A 14,425-nucleotide genomic window follows, 5' to 3' on the forward strand; every position below is an offset into this window, starting at 1 on the left:
GGAGAGAGAATCCGATATCTGGGAGAAACTGAGCTCCAGGTGGAAGCAAAAGAAATGAAACCCTACGTGAGGATTGGGAGTAGCCCCAGAGAAATGTGGCCTGTACTCTGTGTTCTGGAAAGAACCCCGGGGCTGGATAACAAATGGGTCGGTGTGACCATGATCTGGGGCCCCAAGCTATAGCGACCACGGCCTCTTTTACGGAATTATTTAATACTGCATCAAACACTGAGAATGGAGGGGCCTCTAATTTTTATAACCCTAGTAGCTTGTACTCTAATGTGAGCCGCAGACCCCTCTACAACAGACCACGTGTACGTATGAGTCCTCACTTTGTAAGAGAGGGGCCTTGATGGGGGGGGGGGGGGTGAGCACCAGGCACTCCATGGCCTGCGGGTGGGCGCCCCAGGCACAATGGGGGCGCGGGAGCCTCTGGAGCACGCTCTCTCCCCCAGGCGGAGGGTCAGAGGGTTCGTCACGGCGCCGGGCCGGCCGGACTCTTTTCTCTCCCGGCTCGGCGGAGGTGCACGGCCCGTTCTGGCGGCGCTCGGCGACCAGCGTCTGTTAGAGGATTGTTTGGAGGTAGCTGTCTGAGGAGCTGTTGGTGCCCCAGCTCGGCCATGGCCGAGTTCTTGCCGCCGCCCGAGTGCCCCGTGTTCGAGCCCAGCTGGGAGGAGTTCGCCGACCCCTTCGCCTTCATCCACAAGATCCGACCTATCGCCGAGCAAACCGGCATCTGCAAGGTGCGGCCGCCGCCGGTGAGTGCCCAGGTCCCGGCGCCGTCCGCCCACATGGCGCCGCGAGCGGAGCGGTCCTTTGTGCGCGGGCCGCGGGGGGCCCAAGGGGACCCTGGGGTCCGAGGGGGCGAGCCAAGCCAAGCCAGGGGAGTCATCCTTAGGCACGGCGCCCGGCCCGCTGGCCCCAACGCAGGGCTCCGGCTGGCGGAGAGGCTTGACCGGACAGTGCGGGGGGCTCCTTCACGGCCCCGCCGAGGAGCCCGCGCTCCCCACGCCCCGCCGCCCCCACGCGTGTCGGAGAAGTGTCCTCCCGTGGCAGCCGGGCCTACTGGCTGTTCACGGCAGGGCCGCGGCCTGGGTGTACTTGGCCCTGGAGCACAGGCGTCAGGAGTGCGGCCGTGAGGCGAACCCCAAGCTGAAGCGAGCCGCCCGCAGACGGGCCGAGCGGTGAGAGCTCGTCAGTCGCGCTTCAGGGAGAGGGGCCGGGCGAACTGGCCTGCGGCCCGAGACAGCCCCTTTCCGTTCAGCCTCCCGCCTGGAACGGTGAAAGTGACTCTAGAGCCTTTGTTTTCATACCTGCCGAGAGAGCGGAGCTCGTCCTAGGGAGGAAGGGCTCCGCTTTCACCCCTTGTGAGCAGCCAGGCTTGGACGGGGAGACCTGTACTGCTGCTTCGAGCGTTTATCTACGAAAGTTCCACCTCGGCCAGATTCCTGGTGATTGAACCGCTGCCTTTAGTGGAACTGGAGCAGTCGCTATGTACAGACCTAAATGAGGCAGCTTGTTGGGTGTTGCCCTCCATGTTGGCATTGTAGTGTGCTTGGGCTGTAGCTTCCTCTCTTTGCCTTTTTCAGAGTCCAGAGTGGCATTTCTGTGGCTATGTTAGAGGTTTGGTTTAGTTTTTAATATAATTACCCATTGTTTTAACTTGAACAACATGTAACTAACTATTCAGCATAGAATTTTAAATTGTATCTTTTTTTTTTTTTTTAAATCATAGGTAGATATGACTACCATTTTAGAATGCAATACATAGTGGGAAAAGTAGTAAGTCTTTATCACTACATACATGTAAACTGACACTATAACATGCCACAAAAGGAGCCTGTAATTTCATTTCTTTAATTGAATAGTTAACATTTCCAAAATTTTATTGGCTATAGTTAGTATAAAAAAGCTTGAAATGTAGTTTTAGTCATAATCCTTGTTTTTATGTGAAACAGTGAACTAGAATTACTTTGGTGAGGAGGGTCTTGTTGAATAAAGATTTAGCTTGATAAAAGTGGGTGTACATGGTCTTTATTTTGAGGAAAGTGTTCTTGTCCTAAAGGATAAGGTGGTATAAGTATCTTGAAATAGTTAATGTGATAACAACAAGAAGAGTGCTACCCTGTTTATTTAAGTGGTCAAAAGAGTTAAATCTCGTCCAATAAGAGGTGAGGATAAAAACACATTTTTGTGGACTTAATTTCTCTGCACTCTGAGTATCACTTCTGAAATTGTGTCCAGAGTTATATATGTTTCAGTCCAACTTTTTGATCATACACTTGGAATTCTTAAACATATTGAGTTGAAATAAAATGAAGTAACTTGCTCTAATTTATACACTGAGACTAAAATAAGCTGCCTTGTACAGTAAGATCTACAGATAATACGGTCTGTTGGAAGAGGACCCACACAACATGCGATTGTATGCCTGCATATACAGACACACACACACACACACTTAACTCAATAATTAGTGAAAAAGGGCAAAAATGTGTAATTATCCGTGTGCTGACTTCATAATTGAGGTTATAAAACCATCTTCATTATCCCCCCCACCCCCCAATTTTGAACCTCTCCTTTTGTGTAGAATAATTCTCTCTGGATGGATATGGTCAACTATGGTTCTCAGCAACTGATCAGAACTGACTTTTTACATACCATTTTCAAACAACCACTCTTCAAAGCTAATTTATATGCTGTTTGCTTGCTAGTATAGAACAAAATTAATAGTAAACTGTTTCTTACAAGCTATGCTCCTTAATGGGGAAGTCAGAAATAGATGGGACCTCTACAGGCTAAAATAATTAAATGCCAAGGAAAGAGACGTTTTCAATTATCTAAACCCCCCCCCCCCCCCCCCAAAAAAAAAAAAACACCAAAAAGCAAAATCGGACTGATATTGATTATATGAATGACCATATATTTCACTGACTTTTTTTATGGGAGTTCTTTGAGGGGATCAGCGAACGTGGACAAGGGTGATCCAGTACATACGGTGTACTTGGATTTTCAGAAAACCTTTGACAAGGTCCCTCACCAAAGGCTCTTAGGCAAACTAAGCAGTTGTTGCATAAGAGGGAAGGTCCTCTCATGGATCAGTAACCAGTTAAAATACAAGAAACAAAGGATAGGAGTAAATGACCTTTTTTACCTCTCTCAATTCTGAAAACTGGCATCTCCCAGAAATCTATACGGTGGCTAGTGTTCAACATATTCGTAAATGATCTGGAAAAAAGGGTGAACAGTGAGGTAGCAAAATTTGTAGATGATACAAAATTACTCAAGATAGTTAAGTTGTAATCAGACTGTGAAGAGTTACAAAGGGATCTCGCAAAACTGGGTGACCGGGCAACAAAATGGCAGGTGACATTCAGTGTTCAGAAGTGCAATGTAATGCATATTGGAAAATATTATCCCAACTATAAATACAAAATGATGGGGTGTAAATTAGCTGTTACCACTCAAGAGAGAGATCTTGGACTAATTGTGGATAGTTCTCTGAAAACATCTACTCAATATGTAGTGGCATTCAAAAAAGCTAACTATGTTAGGAACCATTAGAAAAAGGATAGATAATAAGACGGCAAATATCATAATGCCTCTATATAAATCCACAGTACGCCTATATCTTGAATATTGCGTGCATATATACCTATCTTAAAAAAGTATATTAGAGCAGGGCAACAAAATGATTAGAGGTATGGAACAGCTTCCCTATGAAGAGAGATTAAAAAGACCTGGAATATTCAGCTTGGAAAAGAGACAATGGGGGGTGGGGGGGAAATATGATAGAGGCCTATAAAATCCTGCAGGGTGTGGAGAAAGTGAATAATGAAGTGTTATTTTCCCCTTCGCATAACACAAGAATTAGGGGTCACCTGATGACATTAATAGGCTGCAGGTTTAAACCAACCAAAAGGAAGTACTTCTTCACAACACATGGTCAACCTGTGGAACTCATTGCCAGGGGATGTTGTGCAGGCCAAAAGTATAACTTGGTTCAAAAAAGAATTAGATAAATTCATGGCTATTAGCCAAGATAGTCAGGGATACAACCCTGTGCTCCCCCTAATCCTCTGACTGCCAGATCCTGGGACTGATCACTTGATGATTGTCCTGTTCTGTTCATTTCCTTTAAAGCATATGGTACTGGTCACTGTCGGAAGACAGGACACTGGGCTAGATGGACCATTGGTATGTATATTCTTATGTTCTTAATGTACGTATTTAGAGCCAGGTTGAGAACAGTGGGAGGTCCTGGTGTGGAACACTTCATGCCTAAATTAAAGCTGCGCCTTCACGAAAGTCTGGCCCCCATAGCTGTTGTTTATCCTAGATACTTGAGCCAGTCAGCGTACCAGTAGTACAGTGTGCCCACGCTATTTTAAGGCTTGCTTAAATGCCTATAAAGTCTCTATTCAATGCTATTTCTAATCCTTTTTCTCAAAATAGAGTCTGGATAAATGCTTATTCCTAGTTCTTCCTGAGAAAGTGCTGAAGCATTTGAAAAGCTATCTGTTCCCGGTCTACAGTAGTGTCAGCATGATCCTGCTGATCTCAGAAGTAATAGGATGCAGAAGAGTTTTTTCCCTTAAAACCAGGATATTTGTTAGCCTTTGTTGGTTTTTATGGCATAACATGCAGACCTTTCCTTGAGGTGAAATAAATCCCAAGAATGTACACAGTGCAGCAGAGGTTGAAAACTAAAAATATCCAGGTTGGGTGAGCCTCTCTGAGTCTTACCTGTATTTTTTATAGGTTCTGTCTCCCAGGCTCACACTGAGGCAAGCAGACATCACTGCCTGCCAGCATCCAAGATGAACATGGAATTCATAATGCAAACATTAGTCTTGCATCCACTATCACTTGTGTTGCACTTGTGGATAATCATCAGTGGATGGAAGAAGGCTTTTGGGTATAAGTCATAGCCAAAGACTGGTGGAACCTAGTTGTAGTTGTGATCTGGAATGATCAGAATTGGCAGCATAACTTCAGGGTCAGAAAGGAGACGTTTCTTTACCACTTTCGTAGATTAACTCTCACATTTCAGTACCACATCACAAGGATGAGAGCTCCCCATGCTATGGAAAAGAATGGTAATTCCAATGGAAGCTCTTCACTCGTGATAGTTACTGGTCTTCTGGGCACCAGTTTGGTGTTGATAAATCCCTGGCAGGTACTGTCATGGTGAAAGTTTTCAGGGCAGTACATAGAGCTTTGCAGGAGATGTGATCAAGATGGCCAGTGTGTCAGAAATCATTGAGGGATTAAGCAGTTGAGAGCATGGGCAGCAGGTATAATAGACCAGGGGAGGCTCTGCTGCTGCCGCCAGACCCCTGGTTTTGGGGGGAAATTTTGTTTTATTATGCCCTATGCAGGTTCCGGGGCGGTTGAGGAGGCGGTATGTGCTATTCAACTTCCTTGGTTCATCAATAATCTCCCTGGACTCCAGAGAGAATATGGATGAACCCAGGAAGCTGAATAGCAAATACTGTCTCCTCAGCTGCCCCAAAATCTGCATGGGGCATATGAAAAACTTCTTCAGACGAAGTGTGAGGCTTTTCCCTGCAGCAGCTTGAAGTCTGGGGAGGGGAGGGGAGGCACGGCTGCAGCTGTCCACGGCTCCTTGGGAGGTGGTGGTGGTGGTGGTGGTGGATGGGGGGTGGTGGTGGTGGTGGGGATTCGTGGCTCTGGCTGTGGGGGAGGGACGGGGGTCTCGGGGCTCTGGCTGTTGCGGGGAGGTTGATTGAGAACCATTTTATCTCAGGAGTATATTTCATACCGCCTCCCTAACAAGTCAAATCCACCAACAGGCAGGGATACTATCTTATGGCAATGCTAGAATTCCCCAAAACTCTGGGTTTTCTAAAGTGGTCAAAGGGCACTCTCTTCCTTCCCCCCACTCCCACCAGCATTGACATTAAATGTAAGACAGGAATGAACCTCCTTGGTCATGAAATGCAGGCCCCTGTTCTCACAGGCAAGCCTGTTAATTGATTGTGTTTTTGTTTCATTTGTAATTCAGGGTGGCCCTGCAATACCTACATTTACCATTGTTGACCTAAATTGACTAATTTAGCAGTGATTATGTTTTCCTGCTGCTTTTTATATAACATGGAAAAGCAAAAGTGAAGTTTTCTGTGAACAATGGTGTGCTGAGGAAGCTGTACTGGCATCAACCTATGCACAGATAGCACAGCTTGTAATTGGTGTACTGCATAAATTAGAAATGTGTTGTTATATTCTCAAAGTAAGGATGGGAAAATAGGATACAGAAGAGTTGATTTAAAATGAATTAGTATTATGTTATATGCTGTGAAGTGGTGAGATTTCTTTTTTATGCGTTTAAAGTATGCTTTATTTATCATGGTTTTTATTTACATGGTGAATACATTTAAGGAGTAGAAACAATGAGGACTCCTTGTGGCACCTTGGAGACTAACAAATTTATTTGGGCATAAGCTTTTGTGGACTAGAACCCGCTTCATCAGATGCATGGAGTGGAAAATACAGGAGCAGGTATAAATACATGAAAAGAAGTTAGTTGCCTTACCAAGTGTGAGGTCAGTCTAATGAGACAAATCAATTAATAGCAGGATACCAAGGCAGGAAAAATAACTTTTGAAATGGTAGTGAGAGTGGCCCATTTCAGACAGTTGACAAGAAGGTGTGAGTAACAGTAGGGGGAAATTAGTATTGGGGAAATTAGGTTTAGGTTTTGTAATGACCCAACCCCTCCCAGTCTTTATTCAGGCCTGATCTGATGGTGTCCAGTTTGCAGATTAATTCCAGTTCTGCAGTTTCACGTTGGAGTCTGTTTTTGAAATTTGAAATTACCCACATGGCCCCACAGTTTGCCAACATTTTTATGGCTGACTTAGAACAACACTTCCTCAGCTCTTGTCCCCTTATGCTCCTACTCTACTTGCGTTACATTGATGACATTTTCATCATCTGGACCCATGGGAAAGGAAGCCATTGAGAAATTCCACCAAGATTTCAAACAATTTCTACTCCACCATCAACCTCAGCCTGGACCAGTCCACACAAGAGGTCCACTTCCTAGACACTAAAGTGCTAATGAGCAATGGTCACATAAACACGACCCTATACTGGAAACCTACTGATGGCTCTACTTACCTATATGCCTCCAGCTTTCATCCAGACCACATCACACGACCCATTGTCTACAGCCAAGCTCTATAAGACACAACCGCATTTGATCCGATCCTTCAGACAGAGACAAACAGCTACAGGATCTCTATCAAGAGTTCTTAAAACTACAATACCCACCTGATGAAGTGAAGAAACAGCTAGACAGAGCCAGAAGGATACCCAGAAGTCATCTACTACAAGGCAGGCCCAACAAAGAAAGTAACAGAACGCCACTAGCCACCACCTACAGCCCCCAACTAAAACCTCTCCAGCGCATCATCAAGGATCTACAACCTATCCTGAAGGATGATCCCTCACTCTCACATACCCTGGGGGACAAGCCAGTCCTCGCTTACAGACAGCCCCCCAACCTGAAGCAAATACTCACTAGCAACTACACACCACACAACAAAAACACCAACCCAGGAACCAAACCCTGCAACAAACTCCGGTGCCAACTCTGTCCACATATCTATTCAAGGGACATCATAGAATATCAAGGTTGGAAGGGACCTCAGGAGGTCATCTAGTCCAACCCCCTGCTCAAAGCAGGACCAATCCCCAACTAAATCATCCTAGCCAGGGCTTTTGTCAAGCCTGACCTTAAAAACCTCTAAGGAAGGAGATTCCACCACCTCCCTAGGTAGCCTATTCCAGTGCTTCACCACCCTCCTAGTGAAAAGGTTTTTCCTAATATCCAACCTAAACCTCCCCCACTGCAACTTGAGACCGTTATTCCTTGTTCTGTCATCTGCTGCCATTGAGAACAATCTAGATCCATCCTCTTCGGAACCCCCTTTCAGGTAGTTGAAAGCAGCTATCAAATCCCCCCTCATTCTTCTCTTCTGCAGACTAAACAATCCCAGTTCCCTCAGCCTCTTCTCATAAGTCATGTGCTCCAGCCCCCTAATCATTTCTGTTGCCCTCTGCTGGACTCTTCCCAATTTTTCCACATCCTTCTTGTAGTGTGGGGTCCAAGACTGGACACAGTACTCCAGATGAGGCCTCACCAATGCCGAATAAAGGGGAATGATCACATCCCTTGATCTGCTGGCAATGCCCCTACTTATATAGCCTTCTTGGCAACAAGGGCACACTGTTGACTCATATCCAGCTTCTCGTTCACTGTAACCCCTAGGTCCTTTTCTGCAGAACTGCTGCCTAGCCACTTGGTGCCTGGTATGTAGCAGTGCATGGGATTCTTCCGTCCTAAGTGCAGGACTCTGCACTTGTCCTTGTTAAACCTCATCAGATTTCTTTTGGCCCAATCCTCTACTTTGTCTCGGTCTCTCTGTATCCTATCCCTACCCTCCAATGTATCTACCACTTCTCCAAGTTTAGTATCATCTGAAAACCATCATAGGACCTAACCACATCAGCCACACCATCAGGGGCTCGTTCATCTGCACATCTACCAATGTGATATATACCATCATGTGCCAGCAATGCCCCTTTGCCATGTACATTGGCGAAACCGAACTGTCTCTACGCAAAAGAATAAATGGACACAAATCTGACATCAGGAATCATAACATTCAAAAACCAGTAGGAGAACACTTCAATCTCCCTGGTCACTCAATAACAGACTTAAAAGTGGCAGTTCTTCAACAAAAAACCTTCAAAAACAGACTCCAATGTGAAACTGCAGAACTGGAATTAATTTGCAAACTAGACGCCATCAGATTAGGCCTGAATAAAGACTGGGAGTGGTGGGGTCATTACAAAACCTAAACCTAATTTCCCCAATACTAATTTCTCCCTACTGTTACTCACACCTTGTCAACTATCTGAAATAGGCCACTCTCATTATTACATCAAAGATTATTTTTCCTCCCTTGGTATCTGGCTGTTAATTGATTTGTCTCATTAGACTGACCTCATACTTGGTAAGGCAACTCACATCTTTTCATGTATTTATACCTGCTCCTGTATTTTCCACTCCATGCATCTGATGAAGTGGGTTCAAGTCCACGAAAGCTTATGCCCAAATAAATTTGTTAGTCTCTAAGGTGCCACAAGGGGGGGACTCATTGTTTTTGGTGATACAGACTAACATGGCTACCACTCTGAAACCTGTCATCATTTAAGGAGTAGGTTATTGTAAAATTGGCATTCATGTGGTGGGGTTATAATCTGGATAATATGGATGTGTTGGTAGAGGCACTTTGTGGTGTATTGAAGTTTAAGAACAGTATCATTGCAGTACAGATTGACTATCTACAGTGATGCAATGCTTTACAAAATGAGGTCTAAGAGGAGGAAAAGCAGAGAGAGGTTATTCATAGAGGTGCACTGGTACACAGACAAAGATTCAATCTTGGTTGGAGGAGTATAAAATAAGGGTCAATGAATGGCAGGATAAGAATCTTAATGAAAACGAAGGACCGATTCCAGTAGAAGAACAAGGAAATGATGCAAAAATATGAGGCGCAAAGGGAAGACCAAGACGTAACATTATACACTAACTATCTTGCAGTTCAGCTCTGACATTAAAAAAGTAACATGTACAAGAGGAGGGGAGTATCTCTGGAGGATCTTAAAGAGAAGCTACTAAAGTTAGACATTTTTAAATCAGCAAGTCCAGATAACTTGTATCCAGTAATTTTAAAAGAACTGGCTGAGGAGCTCACTGGACCATTAATGTTGATTTTTAATAAGTCTTGGAGCACTAGGGAAGTTCTGGTAGACTGGAAGAAAGCTAATGTTGGCCAATATTTAGAAAGGGTAAATGGTTTTACCTAAAAAGAACAGGAGTACTTGTGGCACCTTAGAGACTAACAAATTTATTAGAGCATAAGCTTTCGTGGACTACAGCCCACTTCTTCGGATGCTATATGCATATAGCATCCGAAGAAGTGGGCTGTAGTCCACGAAAGCTTATGCTCTAATAAATTTGTTAGTCTCTAAGGTGCCACAAGTACTCCTGTTCTTTTTGCGGATACAGACTAACACGGCTGCTACTCTGAAACCTGGTTTTACCTATTTATTTATAGGCCTGGCTGTTTGACATCAGTCCTGGGCAAGACAATGGACCAGCTGATACAGGACTCGATTATAAAGAATTAAAGGAGGGTAATGTAATTAATGACAGTCAAAATTGGTTTATGGAAAGTGGATCCTGTCAAACTAATTTGATATCTTTTTGTGGTGAGATTACAAATTTGGTTGATAAAGCGAATAGTGTTGACGTAAACATACTTATAAACTTCTGTAAGGCATTTGACCTGGTACCACACAACGTTTTGATTTAAAAAAACAAATAACCTAGAACAATATAAAATTAAATGTCACACACAAAATGGACTAAAAACTGGCAGTTTGGTCTCAGTATGTCCCAATAAATGGGAAATAATCAAGCATGTGTGTTTCTGGTGGGGTCCTTCAGGGATCGTTTCTTGGTTCTATGCTATTTAACATTGTTATCAGTGGCCTGGAAGAAAACATAAAATCATCATTGATAAAATTATAGAGGACACAAATATTTGGGGAATGGTAAATAAGAGGACAGGTCACTGATTTAGAGTAACCTATATCACTTGGTAAACTGGGCACAAGCAAACAATATGTGTTTTAATGCATGTAAAATGAATCCATCTAGGAATGAAGAATGTAGGTTATATTTACAGGATGGGGGAAGTCTATCCTGGGAAGCACTGACTCCAAAAAAGATTGGGGGTTGTGGTGGATAATCAACTGAATATGAGCTCCCAGTGTGACACTGTGGCCAAAAAAGCTAATGCAGTCCCGGGCTGCATTAACAGGGGAATCTGGAATAGGAATAGAGAGGTTATTTTACTTCTGTGTTTGCCACTGCTGCTGGAATACTGTGTCCTTTTCAGGTGCTCACAATTGAAGAAGGATGTTGATAAATTGGAGATGGTTCAAAGAAGAGCCACAAGAATGATTAAAGGATTAGAAAACATCCCTTGTAGTGCTAGACTCAAGGAGCTCCATCTATTTAATTTAACAAAGAGAAGGTTAAGAGGTGACTCGATTAGTTTGTATCAGTGGTTTTTAACCTCTTTTCATTTGTGAACCCCTAAAATATTTCAAATGGAGGTATGGATCCTTTGGAAATCTTAGATGTAGTCTGTGGACCTGCAGGGGTCCGTGGACCACAGGTTGAAAACCACAGTTCTATAAGTACCTGTATCGGGAACACATCTTGATAATGGGCTTTTCAGTTTAACAGAGAAAGGTATAACACTGTCTAGTGGCTGAAAATCAAAGCTAGACAAATTCAGACTGGAATTATGGTGTAAATTTTTAATGGTGAGAGTAATTAAGCATTGGAACAGTTTGCCAAGGATTCTCCATCAGTGGCAATTTTAAAATCAAAATTGGATATTTTTCTAAAAGATCTTCAGAAATTATTTTTGGGAGGTTCTGTGACCTGTTATATAGGAGGTCAGACTAGATATCACAATGATTCCTTCTGACCTTGGAATGTATGGATTTAGGGACAATATATTCTCTGACAAGTGCATTTTGTTTGAGTACTCCTTTGGGTTTCCACTTCCTTGTGGTGGGATGGAAAACCTCAAAAAAGGTTTGTGGGGGAGCTGAGGATTAGAGTACAGTCCAATTACTGTTGTTGTCCTGATTGATGCCATGGTTTTGGGGAGGTGGTTCAGAGTCTAGTTTTCAGAAGTCAGTTTTGCAACTGCAATTGTCAGTCTTCCCTTTGCATCTCCCTCTCATTCCTTATATATTTTGAATCATTTCCTTGTCCTTCTACTGGAATCATTCCTTCCTTTTCGTTAATTTAAGATTATTGTCCTACCTTTGGGTGATATTTACTCTTATTTTATACTCCTTCAACCAAGTCTGAATCGTTGTTTTGTGTACCAGTGCACCTTCATGAAAAAGCTTTCTCTGCTTTTCCTCCTCTTTGACATCACATTTTGTAAAGCATTCCATCACTGTAGATACAGTCAATCTGTTTTCACCAAGCATATTGCAGGAGTTAGCCTAACAGTAAGAAATAAGAAACAATTAACAAGCATAGCAATTCTGCATCCATCTTTTGGTATTCCAAAGAAACAATCTCAGTTCAGTTTCAATTTTCCAGTGCCTACTTGGAAGCCATTTTCTCTTTGGACTAGAAATTGAAGGGATAGCGTACTACAGGGATGTTGTCATTATCCCAAAATCAAGCAGTAAAAATCAGGAAACCCAAGTTGAAATACTATTAAACGCTAAAATGTTAAGGTATGGAAATACACAGTTGGCCCCTAAACAACCATAACTCCACCCTGATTAACATTTTAAATCAGGTCCAGATAACCTGAACCCGAGTTGTCTGGGGAGCTGTCTGGATTGTTGGTATTAGATTTTCAATAAATCTTGGAATTCAGGGAAAGCTTGACAGTACTGGAAGAAAACCAATGTGCCCAGTTAGCTTGACATACTCTTGGACAAAATAATGGGATGGCTGACAAGGGACTCTCAGTAAGGACCTAAAAGCTGGTAACTGATGCCATTCAACATAATAAAATGCAAAATGGGCCCTTTCAGATGGGCTTGGTAATGTAATCGTTTCAAAAAACAAGTTTGATAAGGGAATTGTGTTAACATAATCTTTTTTTGACTTGTATAGGTCATTTGACTTAATATGATAGAGCATTCTAATTAAAAATCAGTATTATGCAAAATCAATAAAGCACATTGAATGGATTAGAAACTAGCTAAGAAGTTAATGTAATTGTTAATAAGGAATCAAGAATAGTGTGGTGTTTTTTTTTTTTTTTTTATGGGAGTGTCACTGGTTCTCAGGGCACTGCTATCTAATATTTTTATCAAAGATCTGGAAGAAAATTTAATTGCTGATTAAAATTTGCAGGGAGCAGTGGAGTGGTAAATAATGGTGGGAATAGATCACTGTTACATAGCCATTTGGATTGCTTGATAAATTGGGCAAGATAAAACAATATGCATTTCAGTTTGGCTACATGCAAAGCCATACATCTAGGAACAAAGAATGTACATCATGCTTACAGGATGAGGGACTTGGTCTTAAAGATGTAGTGCCTATCTTTAAAAAAGGGAAGAAGGGGGATCCGGGGAACTACAGGCCTGTCAGCCTCACCTTAGTCCCTGGAAAAATCATGGAGCAGGTCCTCAAGGAATCAATTCTGAAGCACTTAGAGGAGAGGAAAGTGATCAGGAACAATCAGCATGGATTCACCAAGGGAAAGTCATGCCTGACTAACCTAATTGCCTTCTATGATGAGTAACTGGCTCTGTGGATGAGGGGAAAGCAGTGGACGTGATATTCCTTGACTTTTTAGCAAAGCTTTTGATATGGTCTCCCACAGTATTCTTGCCAGGAAGTTAAAGAAGTATGGGCTGGATGCATGGACTACAAGGTGGATAGAAAGCTGGCTAGATCGTCGGGCTCAACGGGTAGTGATCAATGGCTCCATGTCTAGTTGGCAGCTGGTATCAGGCAGAGTGCCCCAAGGGTCGGTCCTGGGGCTGGTTTTGTTCAATATCTTCATTAATGATCTGGAGGATGGTGTGGACTGCACCCTCAGCAAGTTTGCAGATGACACTAAACTGGGAGGAGTGTTAGATACGTTGGAGGATAGGGATAGGATACAGAGGGACCTAGACAAATTAGAGGATTGGGCCAAAAGAGTTCAACAAGGTTCAACAAGGACAAGTGCAGAGTCCTGCACTTAGGACAGAAGAATCCCATGCACTGCTACAGACTAGGCACCAAGTGGCTAGGCAGCAGTTCTGCAGAAAAGGACCTAGGGGTTACAGTGAACGAGAAGCTGGATATGAGTCAACAGTGTGCCCGTGTTGCCAAGAAGGCTAACGGCATTTTGGGCTGTATAAGTAGGGGCATTGCCAGCAGATCGAGGGACGTGATCATTCCTCTCTATTTGACATTGGTGAGGCCTCATCTGGAGTACTGTGTCCAGTTTTGGGCCCCACACTATGGTTAGGGGGCTGGAGCACATGACTTATGAGGAGAGGCTGAGGGAACTGGGATGATTTAGTCTGCAGAAGTAAAGAATGAGAGGGGATTTGATAGCTGCTTTCAACTACCTGAAAGGGGGTTCCAAAGGGGATGGATCTAGACTGTTCTCAGTAGTAGCAGATGACAGAACAAGGAGTAACGGTCTCAAGTTGCAGTAGGGGAGGTTTAGGTTGGATATTAGGAAAAACTTTTTTACTAGGAGGGTGGTGAAGCACTGGAATGGGTTACCTAGGGAGGTGGTGGAATCTCCTTCCTTAGAGGTTTTTAAGGTCAGGCTTG

At 43.4% G+C, this 14,425-nt stretch overlaps 1 protein-coding gene across 1 annotated transcript in view; it reads left to right on the forward strand.

Moving 5' to 3' along the window:
- Positions 1–523: 523 nt before the first annotated feature.
- The window catches only part of KDM5B (lysine demethylase 5B), a 201,472-nt gene continuing 187,570 nt past the window's right edge, over positions 524–14,425 (forward strand). The window contains exon 1 of the mRNA XM_054025626.1: positions 524–758. Within this exon, the coding sequence (XP_053881601.1) occupies positions 621–758 (138 nt within the window). The 5' untranslated portion in view covers positions 524–620. The remainder of the gene's footprint in view (positions 759–14,425) is intronic.

Source organism: Malaclemys terrapin, chromosome 4 (genome assembly GCF_027887155.1).
Source record: "Malaclemys terrapin pileata isolate rMalTer1 chromosome 4, rMalTer1.hap1, whole genome shotgun sequence".
Classification (NCBI taxonomy): domain Eukaryota; kingdom Metazoa; phylum Chordata; order Testudines; family Emydidae; genus Malaclemys; species Malaclemys terrapin.